The following is a 22,527-nucleotide window of genomic DNA, read 5'->3' on the forward strand; positions in this document are numbered from 1 at the left end:
TTCAAAACTGATAAAAAGAAATCATTTTTCACACATGTAATTAGCCTGTGGAACTCACTGCTGCAATAATTTGCTGAAGCCGAGAACTTCAGTTCATAGATTCCAAGGCCAGAAGTGATCATTGTGATCATTTAGTCTGGCCTCCTGTCTAACACAGGCTATAGGATTTCCCCAGAACAATTCCTGTTTGAAGCAGAACAGAACTTTTAAAAAAATCCAACCTCGATGTTAAGACTACCACTAATAGAGTCCAAACACAGCCCTTTAAGTTATTCTGATAGTTAATTATCCTCACTGTTAAAAATGTATGCTTCATTTCCAATCTGAATTTTGTCTTCCTCCAACTTCCAGCCATGGGATCATGTTATACCTAGCAAACTGAAGAGCCCATTATCAAATATTTGTTCCCACTTATAGACTGTCATCAAGTCAGCTTTGGACCTTCTCTTAGTTAAGCTAAATAGATTGAGCTCCTTGAATCTCTCGCTATAAGGCTTGTGTTCTAATCCTTTCATCATTCTTATGACTCTTCTCTGAATCCTCTCCAATTTGTCAACATCCTTCCCACATGTTTGTACAGTGCCTAGCATAATGGGGCTCCGATTGTGACTGGGGTCTATCGGTGCTACCTCAATACAAACGATAAATAATAACAGTAGTTGTTGTCGTCTAATACTGTATTTTCAGGGGTGCTACGCACCTGCAGTTATCACGGAAATCAGCTGGAGTTCTGGTTGCCCCCACCTCTTAGAATCAGGCCCATTACAACAACACTGAAATAAAACCTCTCACCTCCAGGCACAGTCCATTGGTGCCATCTGCATTTGACTCTTGATTCACGGCTCCCCTCAGAATGTCAATCAGGCCATTGTGCTTCTGCTTTCCAAAGTACAGGTCCTGAATCTGCTCTGCATCCTCCAGCGGAGAATATTTGAGGCGCAGGATGGAATCGGGGGTTGCACACTCGATGAGTTTGCTTTTAGAAGCTGCGAGGACTGACTCTTCATTGGTCAAACAGATCCCCTGAAGGCCACTCGGAGAGCACTGCAGAACAACAGTGGCAGAAGTGTCATCGCCGAAACCAATGAAAACATCACATTCCTGGGGAGCCCGGTCTGCCGGCCTCGTGCAGCAGAAGTCCGTGTTCTTGATAGTGACGAACAACTTGGCCCATTCGTCCAGCACCATCCTCAGGTCCTTCTGCTGCCAGTGTAGAATGGTGTTCATCTCCAAGCAGTGCTTCTCCAGCCTGTTCAACAGTGGGGTGGGGAACTGTGTGTAAACCACGTCCTTCTCCTCAATCACAATCAACCTGAACTCCTCCTTCACGCGGCATTTAACTCTGTGAGTTCCAAGGCCAAGGTCGACATAATAGTTTCCTCCTAATCTGACAAAGCACTGGTTCAGTGCATCATAAAGGCTTTCATACAGGTTTTGAATGTTTAAGAGAATGACGGGCCTGCCTGTTTCCATGCAGATTTTCACTCTGTTAACAGACCGACACACCTGTGAATATTCTTGGTCCCGTGGGAAACCCGAGCCAAATATAATATCACAGTTCTCTATGTCCATGAGTTTGGTCATCTGTATGATCTGGAAAGCCGCGTGGTTTGTTGTTAACAGCAACAAGTATCTAGATACAAACCCCATCTGTTTCTTGTCTAAATTTTCCTGTAACAAACGAACTGTATGGATGGTTTCTAAGTTGGAAGGCAGAGATATGGGTGAGTACTGTCTGAACAGCTCTAAAGGATTCAGAACTTTTAAACCTCCAAAGTTTCTCAGAATTGCTTTTGAAATGAGCTTCTCTTCTTGAGAGATGCTTTCTATGTTCTTGGCGTTGGACAGTATCATTTTGATGAGGCTGTAGAAGTCACGGAGCCCAAAAAATTCCATGGACTGTTTCTTTAACACCTCACAATAGAAGTCAGCCAGGGGAGGGAACAAATGCTCAATCTTGGTAACATGCGTCTCATCAGCACAGATTCCCTTGGCCGTCTTTACCAGCTCGTCTTTGTTGAGGTCGGTCCGGAACACAAGGAGGCCCCGGTTCATTTTAGCAGGGTCCAGGGCCCAGTTCGAAATGCCAACAAAGCCAACTTTCTTGTACGGTTCTGGGGCTTCATCATCAACGCAACCATCTTCAAGAAGAGGGTGCAGTGTCTTCAGGGGCATCTCAGGTGAGTCTTCTGCAAGGCCTATCTCATCCAGGATAACCACAGAGGCAAACTCCTCCAGTTTCTGGCCCCTTTGGAACTGTGCACATTGTTTGAAAGTGGAGATGATTCCTTCTGGCTTGGAATGAGGGCTGCACTGGAATGACACCAGCTGGACTTGCTTGCAGCGTTTGAACAATTCTTTTTTAGACAATCTGCCCTGCATTGCATCAGCGGCTATGGTCTTAGATAAGGATTTGGAGCTACCTGGCTTCCCGACAAGGAAGAGCGGCACTCTCAGGTCCATGCATATGACCATCATGAAGATGTTTTCCCTGAGGGCATCGTTCCGTGCTGTTGTCTTGGGAACAGAGAGGTTATCCAGGAACACCTCTTGGCAAAGTACAATCTCTTGCTGAAGCAGGGATTCAGGCACAGAGAAGCATTTCGCTATCTCTTTCAGATAATCTTGGCGACTCTCGAGAGATACATAATAGCAAACCCCAACTGCAAGAACCAGAGATCTTTGTGCTTCGTTTAATAGAGATATCTGATCTTTCTCACACCCCTTTGCAAGGGCATGAATGGGGTCTTGGTCCTGTGAATGTTGAGCCCCACTCTTTTTTTTGTCGATAAGTGGAAAAAGCAGGTCTCTTAAGTTATAAAACCACAGCAGCACCCCCATGCAGCGCTCTATGTCCCGGAGGCTGGCGATTCTGCATTCCTCTCTCTTTTCTCTTAAAAACTTCTGGGAGGTGGAAATGACAGAGGTAAAAACATCCATATTGTCTTCGGGAAGCTTTTCTTTCACAATGGATTTAACAATCTGTCTGATGTACAGACTCTGAGTCTTTTCATTTAGTTCCCCAAAGTCCCAGACAAGAGGCAACATGCTCGGTGGAAGAGGCTGCACCCGATACACCAGTTGCCTCAAAGGGATGTAGCCCAGCTTTTCTAGGGTGTCTTCACTCCGAACTCTGTACCCCAAGCCGGCTTTCTCTAGCTTCTCAATGGTTTCCTTGGTGTGCCTTTTGTAAGGGTTGCAAGCAGCCACCACTTTTAAGCGAGTGGTGGAGATTGGCTCTCCATTCACACTCTGGTCACACAGGACCTCTTTAATTGCAAACACGGCTTCGGTGGTGTTGGCTTCATCAAAGAACAGCACCGTGTCCATGTTGTGCGTCTCTTCATTGTAGCGCGCCAGCTCGATGGCTTCCTTGACTTTCTGGTGGATGATTTTGGAGCTGGTGCCTCCATGAACACGCACCAGGATCATATTCTGAACATCCCTTCCTGCTCTTTGCAAGCTGCACATGAACTGCACCAACTTGGTCTTCCCACAGCCTGTTTCGCCCATGACGATCACGGGGATCCCACACTGGAACCTCAGGTGAATGGCCAGCATTTTCATGGTATTGTCCAGGGTCAGCTGGTAGGATTCATCTGGGTCCTGGGAGCTTCTCACACCGAATACGCTGCAGAGAGTTTCTAGCTGCTCTTGTCTGGACAGATCTTCAAACTTTTTATTGAAAGGGACTTTCTGAGCCTCAAGGGTGAGATATAAATGTCGGTCAATAACCTTCTTCTCCAGAACAACCTGGGAATGTGCGTCAACAGCATCAAAACTCCGACTGATGTGGAAACCCAAGAACTCCATGGAGTGGTTGTCAGCATGAAAAATTATGTAGGGGTGAGACTCTTGCTCCCACTTGCGTCTTAACTGGTACCCTCTCAATACACTGTCCTCATCCATTTTATCCTCTTCACTGGGGGAGCTTTCATCTGCCATGGCTAGGGAAGGCAAGGCAAAGTCCTTGGACATGGTGATCATAAATTTTATCACAAACGCCTTGAACCCCTGAAATCCCTCTTCCACTAATTCGCTGCTGCAGAACACTGAGTTTTCACACTTCATTAATTGGAGGTTTAGGAAGCGCGTGAAGTTGCTGAGCTCAGTCCAGGAAGGGTTTTTTCTCCCACAGGACTTCAACAAGAGCCTCAGACACTCTTCCTGGGTCCCTTCAACCTCTTCAGGGGTGAAACAGAAGCTGTCAAGATCGGCCTTTCGCTGGTATCTGCTGATGTACTGGTATGACCTTTGGAAGGCATCACCCCTGAACGTGTCACTGTCCAACAGCTGCTGTTCCACTTCAGCAGCAGCTCCAGAACTGTTATTTGTAAGCATCTCTAGTACTTCTATTGGTGATATGCATTTCACAGCGGGAAGGAGACCTAGAAATACTTTCTCCATTTCACTGGTCATCTAAAAGCCAAATGACAAGGAGTTAAAGCTTTAAAAACACTGAAGTTACCCGCACAAACTGAAGAAATCATCTACACATTGACACTAATATTATTCATGAGGACATGGCTTAATGAGCAGAGCACAAAGAATTTGGATAAGGTAGCACCATGTTACACAGTGCAAATCATTCACTGATATAGCCAAATTTAGATTTTTGAAGTAACTTACCTAATCCTCAAATATAAATGATACCATCTCATCTTCCTATATGATAGTGTTTAATTCACAGGATTTTAAAGATGAGAAGTAGCCAATTTTAGGTAAACTTTAACCCTTGCTATGAAAAAAGCCTTACTCTAATATAGTCCAATGGTCTTGCCTCTTGCACACTTCTGTGTGTAGTTGACACTCTAAACAAGCTAAGTACCAATCTTGAGGTCTGATTTTCCATTGGTTGGCACCTTGTGCTATCATTTGTACAACAGTATTAGATCAGAATGGTAGCATCATATACGTATAAACAGCTTCACAAGATTCAAGGCAGGATGCTTAACTGTAACATATACATATACAACGTGGCCAACCTAATGCTCCTCTGGATACTGACTAGAGCTGGCCAAATTTTTTGACTGAAAAAATTTCCTGACAAAAAATGTGGTTTCACTGAAATTTTCTGCAGGAAAGGGTTGATTTTGATTACATTTTTCAATTTTCCATAAAAAAACAAACAACATTTTTTTTGAATCACATGTCCAAAAAATGGTTTTGATTTGGTAATATTAAAATGAAAAAAATTCTTTTTGACATGTCTGAATATTTTCTTTCAGTCAAAAATGTTGCCATTTTTCATTTTGATATTTCTGAATCAAAACTTTTCAGAACTTTCCGAAGTTAGGGTAAAAAGTTGAAATAGCAGATTTTCCCACAGGATGGAAGTTCCAGTTTCCAAACAGCTCTAATACTGAAAATATGTGTCTCCTCCGACAACAATTTTATACAGCTCACTCATTTTTCTCTATTTTTGGATGGTACAATACTGGCCAAAGATTTGTAGTTCCATCAAGGTCTTCTCACTTTGAATTTTAACATGCTGCTATCACATGCACATTGCTAGGTTTCTGAGAAAACCTGCCATTCACTATCATTTGGAGAGTACCTCTTGTTTTCTTGTGCTGCTTACACCTTTTCCTCTCACCAGGTATTCAATCAAATAAAGATGGGACTCTCTGCACTTCCAGACCATGCCATCAGGGCTTTGGATGTGTCTCAGAATGCACAGCTCAATCAGTAACTTGTAAAGGCCCTTCGAGACCTGTCAAGAAAGATGCAGGAGTGGTCAGTTTTGCTTCATCACAATGTCAACTGTTCATTGCTTCCCATAGTTACTAAACTTTCTCTAAGGTGCCACAAGTACTCCTTTTCTTTTTGTAAACTTTCTAAGTTATTGAAGACCCAATAAATCAATGAGAAGAGATGCTCCATGAAAGTACACCCCAGGTAGAACCTCAGCTAGTGTAAAACAGGCACAGCGCCATTGACTTCAAGCAAGCTACATCGATTTACACCAGCCAAGGATTTGACCCATTGTGTGGTCTCCCTGCTGATATGGCAGTAAATGCTGGGCTGTCGCTGTGCCAGTGACAGAGAAAATGGCAATACAAAGAGATTTGCTGGCATTGTGACAGAGTAGCAGGTCCTGGGAAACTGCACAGTGATGCAGAGTAAAAATCTACTGTGAGCATCATCTTCTTCTGGCATCACAAGTGGGTGGGTCGAGTTTGGTTTGTGGTGGAACTTCTGGTAAGACAACTACATTTTTGTAATACCCCTGTTCACAGTTTAACTGTTTGTTACAGAAATTGGATGGTATTAACTGCTTTCCATAACTACCAGTGGAAGGAGTTTATTTATCTGACACTGACAGGCACATTCACACTTTGAATGAGAAAATCCATCTTCACTGTATATCATGGCATGGACATTGCGCTCAGTAAAGAGACACTTACCACAGGGGATACGTCAATATGGAAGATCCTGGGCCCAGCCTCAGTTGGTTTCTGTTCCAGTGAGCGAAGCTCTTCCAGGAGAAATCCAAAATCTATTTCTGACTCTGTCAGCCTAATGGTTTTGTGGTGCAGCCCTGCGTTCTCTGGTCGGGTTTTGGCTTTTCTGGTGGTATTTGCTACAAACAAAGACTTCCCTAAAATGAGAGAGAAGGTCAAGATTCAATTTCTACAGTGCTCTGCTGTCTCAGATTCTGTCTTTAATGTTTCCATTTCTTCACCTGAAGCAGAGAAGACCTGATCCCCAGCTAGTGTATCATAGAATCATAGGATATCAGGGTTGGAAGAGACCTCGGGAGGTCATCTAGTCCAACCCCCTGCTCAAAGCAGGACCAATCCCCAATTTTTGCCCCAGATCCCTAAATGGCCCCCTCAAGGATTGAACTCACAACCCTGGGTTTAGCAGGCCAATGCTCAAACCACTGAGCTATCCCTCCCCCCATCAGCCATAGCTCTATTGGCATCAATGGGCCAGATCCCCAGCTAGTATAAATGGACATAAGTCAGCCGGAGTCAATGGTGCAGATCCCCAGCTGGTGTGAATGGGTGTGGCGCCATTGGAGTGAGTGGAGCTACGTTCATGTACACAGGCTGAAGATCTGGCCTTTTTATATAATTTTTCTTCAGCTGGGGAGCTAAAAGAAGTTTCTACACTGGAGAAATCTCACCTTTTCTCCACAGGCCAGGCATGGTACAACTTGCTGTAACTTGAGCTTTCTAAATGGTAAAGGCCCAGTGACTGTGGTACCAGTTCAAGCTCTGAATCCCCACCCCCTCAATAAAGAGCATAAAGCAGGGCTAAAACTGAGGGCAGATTTTCTGCTCCACTCTGATGTAGATTCTCTTCAGCCAGCTCCTTTGCCACCCCCTGCAGCCCCAGAGCCAAGTCTGGACCCAACAGCCCATTTGATTAACAGGGTCAAAAGATACGCAGGAGCCTCACAGGGAAAGTGTGCCCCTGGCTACAACTCCAGCTAGACCTTGACCCCCATGTATAGGCCATGGGTCTACCTGTTCCCTATGTACTCTGGGGCATCGCCAGAGGAGCTGGGACAGAGAAGACTGATTCTGCTCCATCTCCCAGTGCATAAGGGATAAGCAGAATCTAGCTGTTAATCTGTATTCAATTCATACTTATCAGGACAACGATAATCTCTATTAAGGGCTTGGCTACACTTGCAGATGTAGAGCGCTGGGAGTTAAACCAGCCTCCGGAGACCGCAGCAGGGAGAACGCTGCTGTGTGTTTACACTGTGAGCTGCTAGCGCACTGGCGTGGCCACAATAGCAGCTCCTGCAACGCCACAAAGAGCAGTGCATTGTGGTAGCTATCCCAGTGTGCGAGTGGCTGCAGCGTGCTTTTCAAATGGGGGTGGGGGTGGAGTGGAGTGTGACAGGGAGTGTGTTGTGTGTCTCTGGGGGAAGAGACAGTGTGTTTTGGGGGGCAGAGAGTGTGTCAGCATGCTGTCTTGTAAATTCAGACAGCAGCAGACCTCCCCTCCCCCAGCCTCTCTCTCACACACTCACAGCAGCAGCATTCCACAGTAATGGTTGCTTTGTCCCGGAGCAGATAAGCATGTCGGCTGTCAGAAATGGAGCTTTGAAAGGGGATATCCGCACACCTGCAGCCAAGTTCAAAACAATGAGAAGAGTGGCCACTTGACTTCAGGGGATTATGGGACATTTCTGGAGGCCAATCACAATGCAGTAATGCAACATGTCATCCACACTGACGCCTGGACATTTTAGCCGGGGCACAGCAAGCTTTATGCGTCTCGTGGAGGTGGATTACCAAGAGCACTCCAGCTGCAGAGTCCAGGCACTCTAAGTGCCTTGCCAGTGTGGACACCTCACGAGTTAGGGCGCCTGGGGCTGATTTAATGCACTCTAACTGGCAAGTGTAGCCAAGCCCTTAATCTCTACTAAAACCTACCCATGCCAGCTCGCTCTGAAAATACGATCTTCACGTTCTGTTGAAAGGGCTCTTCAAAGACCTGAGCAACAGGTGCCACCCCACTGCGCACTCTCAGATGTGTCTTCAGGTATTTCTGAATGTCTACCCCCAAATCACAAGAAAAGGAGACTTTGTATGTGTCGAAGGCCGTCATAACATAAGAATTGTGAGCTTTGGCGTCACAAAAAATAAGAAACCTGTAATCGGCATTGCTACAAGATTGTGCAAAGTGGAAGAAGAGGGACTCCAGCTGTTTGGAGACTTTGTAAACTAATTTTTCTGCACCAAGCAAGCAATAGATCTTTTTGTGTCTGGGGTCTGGGGAAAGAGCTCTCCTCACAATCAGCTCAATGTCTTCTTCCTCTGTCTCAGGGGTACAGACCAGCACCTCATCATACGTTGGAAGAGGTGCTCCCTCGGAGTGCCTATAGATTGACAGCAAGGAGAGTAACATCTGCTCTTCTTTACACGTGACAAGGCAAGGCTTCCCCGCTTCCAAACCTACTGGTAAATTTCTCTCAATGACGGCGGTTTCAGGAGACGTCAGGTATTTCAGCATTTCACCGAAAACATCCAGGCTGATGTATTTGTCTGACACCAAGCCAGTGAGCTTGCTGCAGTAAGCGTTCCAGAGCAAATTCACCTTGGCATGGATAGACGGCAAACTCTCAAAGGAAGTGGCCAGTTCATCTTTCGCAAGGCTTTGGAAGGCGGATGGATCCACATCTCTGTTCCTGTTTTTAAACTTCATGGAATTCTGCAGAAAGGCTTCTCTCTGCTCGTCGTATAATTTGCTCAGCTCTTCAATCTTTTCCTCTTCATCAGCATAGTCTAAAGCAAATTCCATGAGCATTTGCTCTGTGATGGCTGAGTTTGGCAGATAACTCTGCAGAGCTGCCTTACCCACTGATTCGTCATACCCAGACTCAACCAGACCTTGGATGAGCTGAGGAAATTTAACAATGTAGTCATTCCAGGACACGGACTGATCATCTTTCTCAGATATATCAACGGATTCTGCAGGAGTTTCAAGTGCTCTCTTTAATGCCTCTCCGATATCCTCTGCTTTAACATCATGCTTGAAAACAGAAAGCATATTGAGAACCTGTGGGTCTGTTTGTCCTTCATGCAGTTGGGCTAACTTGCTACACAAGTAGAAGAGTTGGCGTGCAGTGAACATGTTTAGATGGCAATAATTGTTCCTTTGAGTCTCCAGATATTTTTTCCACTCTACAAGGCAATGCTCCATGACTTTGCAAATGCCATCTAATTCTTCCAGGATGGGTTTGTTGGTCTGAACAAGGATTCCGGCTATTCCAAACTCAGCGTAGATTGTTACTTTGCGTTTGGGGTCACAATAAATTTCAGCTTTCCAGTCTATGAAAAGGATGTTGCCAACGCTGAGAAGTTGCAAGTAGAGCTTCCCAACCATTTCAATTTTTTCCAGGATCTGTAATGTGTCAAATACACAATGGGAAAACAGAATTTATAAAATACTGCTAGTTTTCAAGATCATTAGGACACTATGAATATTATACTTTCTTTTAAGGATCTTCACAACTTAACCTAAGTAATTTGAATCATTTGATTAAGTGGGGATTCATCTTGGGACACCCAACTTTTCTCATTTTACATTTTACAGAATGCTGACATGAAAAGGACCTGCTTTCTGTGGAATATTTTGATTTTTCATCAAAAACCTAAACATCTGGAAATCACAATATTTCCATTTGGCTATCCTTCTATAGTGCCTTCTGGGAGTTGTAGTTCAGCTGTTGTCTCATGTCCCTGTTCTCCTCTATGGGCTGGGCTCCTCAGCGGGTCATCATCTTCCATGATGCAACCATTTCTCCTTGACATGGCTGGTGCATCATGGGAGATGTAGTCCAACTAGGGAGCCCAGCCTTTAGAGGAGAATGGGAACATGAGTCACCCAAACTACAATTCCCATGAGACAGTACAGTGGCATTTTGAGAGGAAGGATGTTTCAGTGGTTTGGGCACTAGCCTAGGACTTAAAAGACCCAGATGCAATTCCCTGGTCTACCTTAGACTTTCAGTGTGACCTTGGGCAAATCATTCAGCCTCTCAGTTCCCCCTCTGTACAATGGGGATAACTGCCCTGCCTCACAGGAGAGTTGTGAGGATAAAGACATTAAAAACTGTAAATTCTTTAAGATCTACTGATTAAAAGGTGGTATATATTATTTCAGAATCAAAATATTTGGGTTTTCAGCTGAAAATTTTTGGTTTTTGATTTTTCACCAAAAAGTCAAAGTTTTCCCTGAAAATTTTCAGTGAAAACAATTCCCCCTCCCATTTTTCTTGAAATTTTCCATGAGGAAAATTTTTTTTTTCCACCAGCTCCACTCAAGAATCTCGGCTGATCTCACCACAGAACTAAGATAACTTCTAAGAGAGCCAAGCCCCAACCTTTTAGGGCCTAATTTTGGTAGGTGCTGAGCATGGACCACACAACTAAGTTAGTGACAACTAAAAGTGGGAAAAGAAACATTTTGGCTGAAGCTTTTTTCACCAAAAAACGCACTTTCGGGTCAACTAAAACCTTTCATGAATTCAAATCAAATTCGTCAAATTGTTTGGTCAATCCCCCCGACAAAAAAATTGCAATATTTAGTTTAGATATTTTCTAAATGAAACTTTTCTATTTTTCAATTCAAAACCATTTTTTGTTTTGAAATTCAATTTTATTTTAAAAACTCAGAAAACATGTTTGAAAGCTCAAAAATAAAATGAAATGTTTTATTTTGGGTGAATCAAAATATTTTGTTCGACCCAAAATGAATTTTTCTTCAACTTTTTGGTGGGCTGAAAATTTAAAAAAAAATCATTTTAGGTTGACTCTTTTTAATATTATTTTTTGGAACAGCTGGTGGACAACAAAATCAGTCATTCACGTAGCTCTTGTGAGCCCTTCTGACAATCAGAGCCTTAGTGCTTTGTTGATCAAACCCAACATAGCTCCCATTGATGTCAATGGAACTGAATAAAAACTTCTCTCCCTTTCTTAAGGTGCTTAAATGCCACCATTTTTCATTCATTGCCACAATTTATAACTAAGGCCAAGAGTGCGCAGGATTAAAAGAAGAAGAGTTGGGATGGTTGGTGTAACAGAAGGAGGCAGGTCCATACCAAGTTATGCCATGGTTTTTGCTTGCCCGTATCAAACTATGCCATGCATGAGGCAATGCCAAGACATGTGCTCTACCTAGGAGGGGGTGTTGGGGAACTGTCAGGGAACATGCCACCCTGGCCCATCCCCAGTGAACAGATGAGCCCTGCATGGATGAAGGATGGAGCTTGGCAATACGAATACATGGTTGAGGGAAGAATTTCTCAGGCTGGGATTTTATTTAAAAATGGGGTTTCTCTGCCCCTTCCTACAGATTGATGTAGGGGAGGGGGATTGATGTGGTGGAAGGGCTTGAATGCTCATGACCCTGAGAGCTGAGCCAGCGGTAGCTTTGCTGCCAACAGTCTCCCACACTGGATAGGATAGGTGCAGGCCATTGGTTCTCCATGTTGGGGGTTGGAATAAGGCTAACAATCTTATCCCATATAAAGTACATCTGTTAAGGATTTCTCAAATAAACCTGGGAAAAACACAAATGATGATAACGAGGAGTCCTGTGGCACCTTAAAGACTAACAAATTTATTTGGGCATAAACTTTCATGGGCTGGAACCCACTTCGTCAGATGCATAAAGTGGAAACTTCAGTTTGGCAGGCATATATATACATGCAAAGATGGGTGTGTTACATGACTATGTGGAGGGCCAGTGATAACTAGGTCAATTCAATCAGGGTGGATGTGGCCCACTCCTAACAGTTGATGAGAAAGTGTGAATATGAAAAGAGGGAAAATCACTTTATTCTAGCTCACTACAAAAAGCAATTTTCCTTTTTTGGTATTCATACTCATCAACAGTTACAAGTGGGCCAAATCCACCCTGACTGAATTGACCTCGTTAGCACTGGTCCTCCGCATAGTAATGTAACCCAGCCATCTTTGTATGCATATATATACCTGTCAAACTGAAGTTTCCACTTCATGCATCTGACGAAGTGGTTCCAGCCCATGAAAGCTTATCCCAAATAAATTTATTAGCCTTAATGTGCCACAGGACTCCTCGTTGCTTTTGCTGAAACAGACTAACAAGGCTACCACTCTGAAACAACTGATGATGATATAGATAAATGACCTCAGTGACGGAAGGAGGACTGGATGCTAGGAGCATGGAATGTTTTGAGTTTATATAGGTCAGGAGCCCTCCAAAATATGGCAAATACACATGACAGCCCTGCAAGAAATCAGATGGCTGGGAAATAGATCAGAGGGCTGGGCATGTAGTTAGGATGACGGGAGACAGACCAGCTAAACATCTCTTGAAAGGATGTCCATATGGTGTCTGACCAAGGAGAAAACGGAGGGATAATATTGAACTAGACCTAGAACTGTTAATGAGAATCACCATCAATGGGAAAAACATGCCCCTGAGAGAAAGAGGTGGGGAAAATTGTGAGAGCAGCCACAGACCTCCATGGTCTCTTGAGCCAGGCAGTAGTAAGAGAGTTTCTCTGGGTGAAAGGCTGGGCATTGCCAAGTGTAAGCAGCATGAAATGCAGAGGGGGGAAGTCAGAGAGACCATGCTAGTCTGTCATGCTGACAAGCCTCCAGCTTGGAAGAGGGGTGAGATTAGACTACAAGTGGGTGGAGGCATTTCAGAACTTTAGTTGTTTCCACAGATCCGTAATTCTCACACTGCTCTTTAAGGTGAAAGGATCTGTTGTTAAGAATTTCCTTTTGCCTAGAATCATAGAACCATAGAGCTAAAAGGGATCACAGGCATCATCTACTCTAACCCCCTGTCAAGATGCAGGATTTGTTGTGTCTAAGCCACCCAAGACAGTTGGCTCCAGCCTCCTTTCGAAAACCTCTAGTGAAGGCACTCCCACAACCTCCCTAGGCAGGTCTGTTCCATTGTCCTACTGCTCCTACAGCTAGGAAGTTTTTCCTGAGATTTAATCTAAATCGCCTATGCTTTAGCTTGAACCCTTTGCCTCTTGTCCTGTCCTCTGTGGCAAGAGAAAACAATTTTTCTCCATCTTTTTTATTTCAGCCTTCGAAGTATATGAAGAGCACTATCATGTCCTCCCTTAATCTCCTCTTTTCCAAACTAAACATACGCCTCTGTTAATGCAACCCAAAATTGCATTTGCTTTTTTGGCAATAGCTTCACATTGCTGACTCAGCAGTGCTGCTGCCAAGCCAGTTATCCCCCATTCTGTATTTGTGCATTTGGTTTTTTTCCCCTAAGTGCAGCTCCTTACATTTGTCTTTGCTGAATTTCATTTGGTTGTCTATAACCCAGTTCTCCAATTTATCAAGATCCGTCTGAATCTATCCTCCAAAGTCAACGAGGAGTCCTTGTGGCACCTTAGAGACAAGGATTCCTCGTTGTTTTTGCTGATACAGACTAACACGGCTATCCCTCTGAAACCTATCCTCCAAAGTGTTGGCAGTCCCCTCAGCTTTGTGTCATCTGCAAATCTGATCAGTATGCTCTCTATTCCTACATCCAGATCATTAATAAAGATGTTTGGTTTGGTAAATCTGCTCAGGTTTACAAAGGCTGCTGTATATCCACTTTCCATTGATGAAGTGGTGAACCAATTCATAAACTTGCATGGCTCATCTTGAGTAGTGCAAGATGGTATATTCCTGAGGTGCAAGGCTGGGAGCTGGGGGGATTCAGCCGATGCGTTTCTCTGTGTGATTCATGAGTGGCTCTGGGAGCGTTCATGCAATCTAGCTGGGTGCGGGGCGCCACATGCAGTTGTGCTGAGTGATGATAGCACCTGGAGGGGTTTGCTGCTGGTCACTAGCAAAGCATTGTGAGAGACAGCCCAGGCTGGAGAGTTAAGGGGACTCAGTGGTCCCACAGTTCCAGGCTGCACCCTGGGGATCTCGTCACAGTGGGATCCACAGTTCAGCTGCCCTTGACCTAGAAATAAGTGCTGAGACCACTCAAGAAAGCAGGTAAGAAATTTTTTGACAAAACATTTTTTCACCAAAAAATGCCAATTTGTCAAAATCAAAACTGTTCACAAAACAGAGATGGTTGTGACAAATTTCCCAACTCAAAAAAAGTAGAGAAAAAATGTTCCAAATTATTGATACATCACATTTTTATACTTTTGAAACAAAAAGTTCCAATTTTTTTACTTCAAAAAGACTTTTCGTTCTGAAATTTAACTTAATTTACACTAAAAAAATGAAAATGAAAAAGATAAAAATCAGAACAAATTGTTTTGACAGTATTGCAAGAACACATTTTAATTGACCTGAACTTAAAAATGCTTTGGATTTTCAGTTAGTGAAACATTTTGTCATTTTGACTTTTTGTCCCAGTTCCTGTAGGGAAAATTTTTCAACATATTAAAAATTCTCTCAGGATGGGAAAATTACTTCCCACCCAACCTTTTCCCAAGTTCCCCCAGCTTCCTGCTTGCAACCTCAGAGTTGCACCTGGTCTATGGCAACTCTGAGTTTGTGATTCAAAAATTTAATTTCATCTGACATTTCCTTTTTTGTTGTTGTTTTTGTTCCTATTTGGAATGAAAACAAATGTCAAAATATTGGAATTTCCCATGGAATGGAAATTCCGAGTTTTGACCAGCTTTAGTTCCTACCTTGGCCTCCTAACACTGAACTAAAGGCATGAGACAGTCTCCTCCAAAACATCTGTTCTACAACAGGAAGGCATGTTGCTGGAGAAATGGAACTTCCCATCAAAAAGAAGCACAAATATAAAGGAGTACAAAAAGTCAGATTTCCTGGTTAATGCAGAGATCAGGATTTACCTCCAGGAACCTGTTCACCTCTTCTCTCCCCTGCTCAGCCTTTGTGGCTATCAGCATGAGCTTGTTCTGCAGCTCAGTGAGCTGAGCCAGGCTGTACGTTCTAGAGTCCGTCTTGTCTGTCTGGTGTCCTTGAGCAGCCTTTTCAGCAGTATCCCCTGGCAGTAGCAGTGAAATGCAATTATCGAGAGAAGGCTGGAGGGAAAACAGAGTTAAAAAAGATAAACGCTGCTGTGTCTTTATTCTGTGGGACCAACATGTGCACCCATCAAGGCCAATACAAAGCATTTCAGAATCTGTTATTGTGCAAGGGTTTTAATCTTAGAAATCTACTCATTACCTGTGCAAGACAGTAAAGGGGGAAGAATCATTCTAGATCTTTGAAGGTATTATGTACAGCAGACCAAAGATATGCAGAAGCAAAATGAATTATTTGGAGTGCTATGATTTTTTGGGACCAACTTGAAACATCTTAAAGGAGCCTGATTTTCAGACCCATCCGAGCACCCATTGTTAAGGTGCTTCCAACTGGATATTCAAAATCATTGGTCGCTTCTGAAAATCATGGCCAGGTTCCAGCTCTTGGGTCTCGAGCTTCTAGTATGAACCAGGTCTGAATGGGGAAAAGGGATAATTCTAAGTCTGTAGACTCAGTGACTAGTGATTTTGGGAGCCAGTGTGGCTCCTTTTAAAAGAGGCTGATTTTCAGACAGTGCCGAGCTCCTGTTATGTTCATGGCACACACAGAGAAGTTAAATAAATATATAAAATACTCTCGCTGGAAGTTTGCATCATAACACTACTTTACTTCTTAGAATTCATAACAATAACACGCAAGGATCCCAACAGAGAGAGAGAGAGAGAGAGAGAGAGAACAGGCTGCTCCCTAAGGCAGAGAGGCACAACTCAATCCACCTTGTTCCAGGCTGGCTCTTTCCAGACTGACTCTGATTGCATGTTTCCCTAGAGCCTGCAAGCAGGATCAGGAAAAACTTAATTTTTAAAGGTTTCAGAGTAGCAGCCGTGTTAGTCTGTATTTGCAAAAAGAAAAGGAGGACTTGTGGCACCTTAGAGACTAACCAATATATTTGAACATAAGCTTTCGTGACCATCCAATGCACCCGATGAAGTGAGCTGTAGCTCACGAAAGCTTATGCTCAAATAAATTGGTTAGTCTCTAAGGTGCCACAAGTCCTCTTTTTCTTTTTTTAATTTTTAAAGTGACGGCCTCCCATTTTAACAGAGCTTTTAATATACCACAGCCCCCACCCTTGAAAACTAGGCCTCTTTCAGGCAGCTCAAGCTGGGCAGCCAAAGTTCCTTTGAAAATGTGGGCCCTTGTATTAAATGCTGCTGAACTTTTACCTTGAATTTCTGAGGTGTGGAGATGATAAAAATCCCATTGCCATTGATGGCCCTGGCCTGAGACATCGAGGAGCGCTCCACGGACCCATGACAATCGTGGACCATTTGCAGCCACTCTCTGTTGTGACAGGAATCTTTCTATTAAAAACAATTAATGTGTTAGTTCCTGAAGAAGGAATAAAGCTACACACACCAGAACGCTATAGCATCATTTGCTGAGACACTCATAGTACCCCAATCGCTGTAGTGTTCGCTCCCCTCACAACTTCCCAGCGAGAAAGAGTTAGAATCGTTTCCATTGGCAAGATGGCAAAGGAAGTGGTAGCACATAGGAGTTGTGAAGGGCACAAATGATAGACAGAAACACATGTGGGGTAAGGCGCTAGAGCAGAGGTGGCCAAACTATGGCCCGTGGGCCACATCCGGCCCGCGGGACCATCCTGGCTGGCCCCCGAGCTTCCAGCCGGGGAGGCTAGCCCCCGGCCCCTCCCCTGCTGTCCCCCCTTCCCCGCAGCCTCAGCTCACTGCACCGCCCGCTCTCTAGCCCGCCGCTCCTGCCGGGCAGCGCAGCAGCGTGGCTGGCTCCAGCATGGTAAGGGGGTGGGGAGCGGGGGAGTCCCAGGGGGCAGTCAGGGGACAGGGGGCAGTTGGATGGGGCAGAGGTTCTGGGGGCAGCGGTCAGGGATGGGAAACACGGGGGGTTGGATAGGCGTGGGAGTCCTGGGGGGCCTGTCGGGGTGGGGGTGTGGATAGGGGTTAGGGCAGTCAGGGGACAGGGAGCAGGGGGCGTTGGATGGGGGTGGGGTCCCAGGGGGGCGGTTAGGGGCGGGGGGTCCTGGGAGGGCGGTCAGGAGACAAAAGCAGGGGGCGTTGGATGGGACAGGGGTTCACAGGGGGGCAGTCAGGGGGTGGGAAGTGGGAGGGGATGGATGGAGGGCAGGGGCCAGGCTGTTTGGGGAGGCACAGCCTTCCCCACCCGGCCCTCCATACAGTTTTGCAACCCTGATGTGGCCCTCAGGCCAAAAAGTTTGCCCACCCCTGGGCTAGAGGAATACTGAGGTAACATTATATATAACTATTGCACTCCTCTTTTTCCTTCACCTCAGCTTAACTCTGCCAAAGTTTTCTCTTTCCAGCATGTGTCATTTAAAAAAAAAGGATCACACCACATTAAACCTACCACTCTTCTAGTGAGGATACAGTTAAATCGATGCAATTGTCCTTATACCAGCATAGTTATTCCTGTATTGGAAGGGGAATAAGTGTAGGGCACCAGTATAACTATGCTCATGCTAGGGGCTATGCTGCGTTAAATATTTTGGTTAAAAAAAATCACTCGTATGACTGAAACAATTATACAGAACAAAAACGGTGCGGAGAGCAAGGGTATCATTTTCAAGGGACCAAACTCCTAAGTGCCTTTTTCAAAAGAGACTTAAGCACTTAGGACTAGCGCTGAACGAATAATTGATTTTATTTTTTTTTGGTTAAGAGAGGAGGAAGGGGCAGCAAACTGAAAAATCCAAATCCAAATTCAGTTCAGTTCAATTCAAATCAAAATTGATTTTTTTTGTCACTATGACAGAATGTACCCCTGTCCATACTCTACACACTATTGTAATAATCTTTCTACAAAGTATGCCTTGCAATGTATCATCTGAAAATGCATAATTTGAAGGTGAATATTCTCCTAATAAAATATGTGTGGCAACATTGTATGTGAAGTTACAAGATTTCTTTTTATAATGTTATTAACACATGTTCCAAACCACAGCAGAAGTTGGCAAACAGCTCTGTCTCAAACAACGAAATGGGTGCTCTGCTTAATTTGCATTTCAGTGGTAAAGAGAACCATCAAGCAGGAAGGGTAGACATAGAAACCTCAAACAGGTGAGGAAAAGCAACAGAGAACATCCTTCTCCATAAAGAATGAGGAGTACTTGTGGCACCTTAGAGACTAACAAATTTATTTGGGCATAAGCTTTTGTGGGCTAAAACTTACTTCATCAGATCTGTGCAGTGGAAAATACAATAGGAACATATATATACAAGATATATATACAGAGAACATGAAAAAATGGGGGTTGCCATACCAACTCTAACAAGACTAATCAATTAAGGAGGGCTATTATCAGCAGGAGAAAAAAAAACTTTTGTCGTGATAATCAGGATGGCCCATTTCAAACAGTTGACAAGAAGGTGTGAGTAACAGTAGGGGGAAAAATTAGCATGGGGAAATAGTTTTTACTTTGTGTAATGACCCATCCACTCCCAGTCTTTATTCAAGCCTAATTTAATGGTGTCCAGTTTGCAAATTAATTCCAGTTTTGCAGTTTCTCATTGGAGTCTGTTTCTGAAGTTTTTTTGTTGAAGAATTGCACCTTTTAGGTCTGTAATTGAGTGTCCAGAGAGGTTGAAGTGTTCTCACACCTTCTTGTCACCTTCTCACACCTTCTTGTCAACTGTTTGAAATAGGCCATCCTGATTATCACTACAAAAGTTTTTTTTCTCCTGCTGATAATAGCCCTCCTTAATTGATTAGTCTTGTTAGACTAATGGCAACCCCCATTTTTTCATGTTCTCTCTCTCTCTATATATATATATACTGTATTTTCCACTGCATGCATCTGATGAAGTGGGTTTTAGCCTACAAAAGCTTATGCCCAAATAAATTTGTTAGTCTCTAAGCTGCCACAAGTACTCCTCTTCTTTTTGCTGATACAGACTAGCATGGCTACCACTCTGAAACCTGTCATCCTTCTCCATAGACTCTTTGTCTCCTGAGTCTCTGCTGGAAATGTTTCTCAAGGGAGGGGCTGATACTATAAAAAGGAGAGACAAGCACCCCAAGACACCCCTCGCCCCCTGCCCATCGATTCACTGCACCAGAAAGGACAAAGGAAGCAGTCATTGAACAGGAAAAGGGGTCCTGACCTAAGAAGTTTGGTCAGTAACACTGCTGAAAGCATGCGGTGAGAAAAGTTTGCTTTTAATTTAACATAATTTATTAAGTTAGGCACTAGTAGTGTTTTTATCTTTATTATTCTCATAACCATTTCTGACTTTTATGCTTCATTACTTGTACTCCTTTAAAATCTCTCTCTTTGTAGTTAATAAACTTGCTTTCTTGTTTTTTTCTAATCCAATGTGTTTAAATTAAAGTGTCTGGGAAACTCCATTGGGGGTGACAAGATGCATGCATATTATTTCTATTAGGGCTGTCAAGCGATTAAAAAAATTTATTGTGATTAATCACGCTGTTAAACAATAATAGAATACCATTTATTTAAATATTTTGGATGATTTCTACATTTTTAAATATATTGATTTCAGTTACAACATAGAACAGAAAGTGGACAGTGCTCACTTTGTATTTATTTTTCATTACAAATATTTGCACTGTAAAAAACAAAAGAAATAGTATTTTTCAATTCACCTAATGCAAGTACTGAAGTGCAATCCTTTATCATGAAAGTTGAACTTACAAATGTAGAATTATGTACAAAAATATAACTTCATTCAAAAATAAAAAATGTAAAACTTTAGAGCCTACAAGTCCACTCAGTCCTACTTCTTGTTCAGCCAATTGCTCAGACAAACAAGTTTGTTTACATTTGCAGGAGATAATGCTGCCCCCTTGTTGTTTACAATGTCAGCTGAAAGTGATAACAGGTGTTTGCATAGCACTGTTTTAGCCAGCATTGTACGACATTTACATGCCAGATGCACTAAAGATTCATATGTCCTTTCCTGCTTCAACCAGCATTCCAGAGGACATGCATCCATGCTGATGACAGGTTCTGCTTAATAACAATCCAAAGCAGCGCAGACCAACGCATGTTCATTTTCATCATCTGAGTCAGATGCCACCAGCAGAAGGTTGATTTTCTTTTTTGGTGGTTCGGGTTCTGTAGTCTCCACATCGGAGTGTTGCTCTTTTAAGACTTCTGAAATCATACTCCACACCTCATCCCTCTCAGATTTTGGAAGGCACTTCAGATTCTTAAACTTTGGGTCGAGTGCTATAGCTATCTTTAGAAATCTCACATTCGTATCTTATTTTGTGTTTTGTCAAATCTGCAGTGAAAGTGTTCTTAAAACGAACAACATGTGCTGGGTCATCATCCAAGATTGCTATAACATAAACTATATGGCAGAACGCAGGTAAAACAGAGTGTGGCCAAAGCATGAAGGGGCATATAAATGTTTAGCATATCTGACATGTAAATACCTTGCAATGTGGGTTACAAAAGTGCCATGCAAATGCCTGTTCTTTCTTTCATGTGTCAATGTAAATAAGAAGTGGGTAGCATTATGTCCTGCAAATGTAAACAAACTTGTTTGTCTGAGCGATTGGCTGAACAAGAAGTAGGACTGAGTGGACTTGTAGGCTCTAAAGTTTCACGTTGTTTTGGTTTTGAGTGCAGTTATGTAACAAAAAAAATCTATATTTGTAAGTTGCACTTTTACGACACAGAGATTGCACAATGTCAGTACTTGTATGAGGTGAACTGAAAAATGCTATTTCTTTTATCATTTTTACAGTGCAAATATTTGTAATAAAAAATAATAATATAAGGTGAGCGCTGTACACTTTGTGTTCTGTGTTGTAATTGACATCAATGTATTTAAAAATGTAGAAAAACATCCAGAAATATTTAATAAATTTCAGTTGGTATTCTATTGTTCAACAGTGCGATCAAAACTGTGATTAATTGTGTTTATTTTTTTAATCACAATTAATTTTTTTGAGTTAATCGCCTGATTTAACTCTGATTAATTGACAGCCCTACTTTCTATTGAAGAAATACAGAATTTACATAAACTTGTACTGTCCAGGAGAGGACTGGGCAGTACAAGACATAGATTTCTGGGGGGAAATCTGAGTTTGGGAGTGAGTTGGAATCACCCTGCAGTATAACCAAGGCTGGTAAGAGCCAAGGTGTGGCTGGCTGGCTGCAGCACACAGACCTTGCTGGGAGTGATTTGCATGCTGGAGACTGTTTGTGAGCAGTCCAGGCTGGAGGCTACAGCAGAAAAGCAATGTAAAGGGCACCCCAGGTTAGAAATCAGGGGTGACACAGGTACTCATTAGTCTGGATTGTACCCGGGTACGTCACAATCATCAAAACAAAAAAACTGGGGGGAAAAATTAGTTTTGGATTGAACAAAATGTTTCATTTGACCAGAAACTAACTAACTTTGTTTCAGAGTAGCAGCCATGTTAGTCTGTATCCGTAAAAAGAAAAGGAGTACTTGTGGCACCTTAGAGACTAACAAATTTATTAGAGCATAAACTTTCATGAGCTACAGCTCACTTCATCACTATGCATCTGATGAAGTGAGCTGTAGCTCACGAAAGCTTACGCTCTAATAAATTCGTTAGTCTCTAACTTTGTTTGCTTACTTAATTGTGGGTCATTTTTGTGGTTTTCACCTTTTTTGTGTTTTGTTGTTGTTGTTTGTTTAAACTAGCTATATTTTAAAATGAAATGCCATTTCAAAATGAAAAATCCTAACAAAATGTTTCAAAATGGCTGAAACAAAACATAGAAATGTTAACACACCATTTCAACCTGAAAAAAAAAACCTTTCCTTTTTTTTTGGCCAAAACTATTCATGAAATTCACCCCAAATTCACCATTTTGGTGCCCTCAGAATGCATTTTACAGCTAATGTACTAGTCACCATGCTCTGTTTAGGAACCTGACTCCCATTAAATTTCCATGAGGCATTAGGCTCCTAAGTGCCTAAATCACTTCTAAAAATGTGACAGTCTCCTAAGTCAACTAGACATTTCTGAAATTTTTACCCCAGGACTTAATAATAGAATCAGAGAAATGTAGGGCTGGAAGGGACCACAA

At 42.9% G+C, this 22,527-nt stretch overlaps 1 protein-coding gene across 1 annotated transcript in view; it reads right to left on the reverse strand.

Annotated features, from left to right (window-relative positions):
- LOC141988596 (E3 ubiquitin-protein ligase rnf213-alpha-like) overlaps positions 1-22,527 on the reverse strand; it is a 181,164-nt gene that overhangs the window by 67,943 nt on the left and 90,694 nt on the right. The window contains exons 31-36 of the mRNA XM_074954446.1: positions 16,664-16,801; positions 15,302-15,493; positions 8,397-9,867; positions 6,408-6,601; positions 5,558-5,713; positions 793-4,419 (exon numbers count right to left, since the gene is read on the reverse strand). Of these exons, the coding sequence (XP_074810547.1) occupies positions 793-4,419; positions 5,558-5,713; positions 6,408-6,601; positions 8,397-9,867; positions 15,302-15,493; positions 16,664-16,801 (5,778 nt within the window). The remainder of the gene's footprint in view (positions 1-792; positions 4,420-5,557; positions 5,714-6,407; positions 6,602-8,396; positions 9,868-15,301; positions 15,494-16,663; positions 16,802-22,527) is intronic.

Source organism: Natator depressus, chromosome 6, assembly GCF_965152275.1.
Source record: "Natator depressus isolate rNatDep1 chromosome 6, rNatDep2.hap1, whole genome shotgun sequence".
In the NCBI taxonomy this organism is placed as follows: domain Eukaryota; kingdom Metazoa; phylum Chordata; order Testudines; family Cheloniidae; genus Natator; species Natator depressus.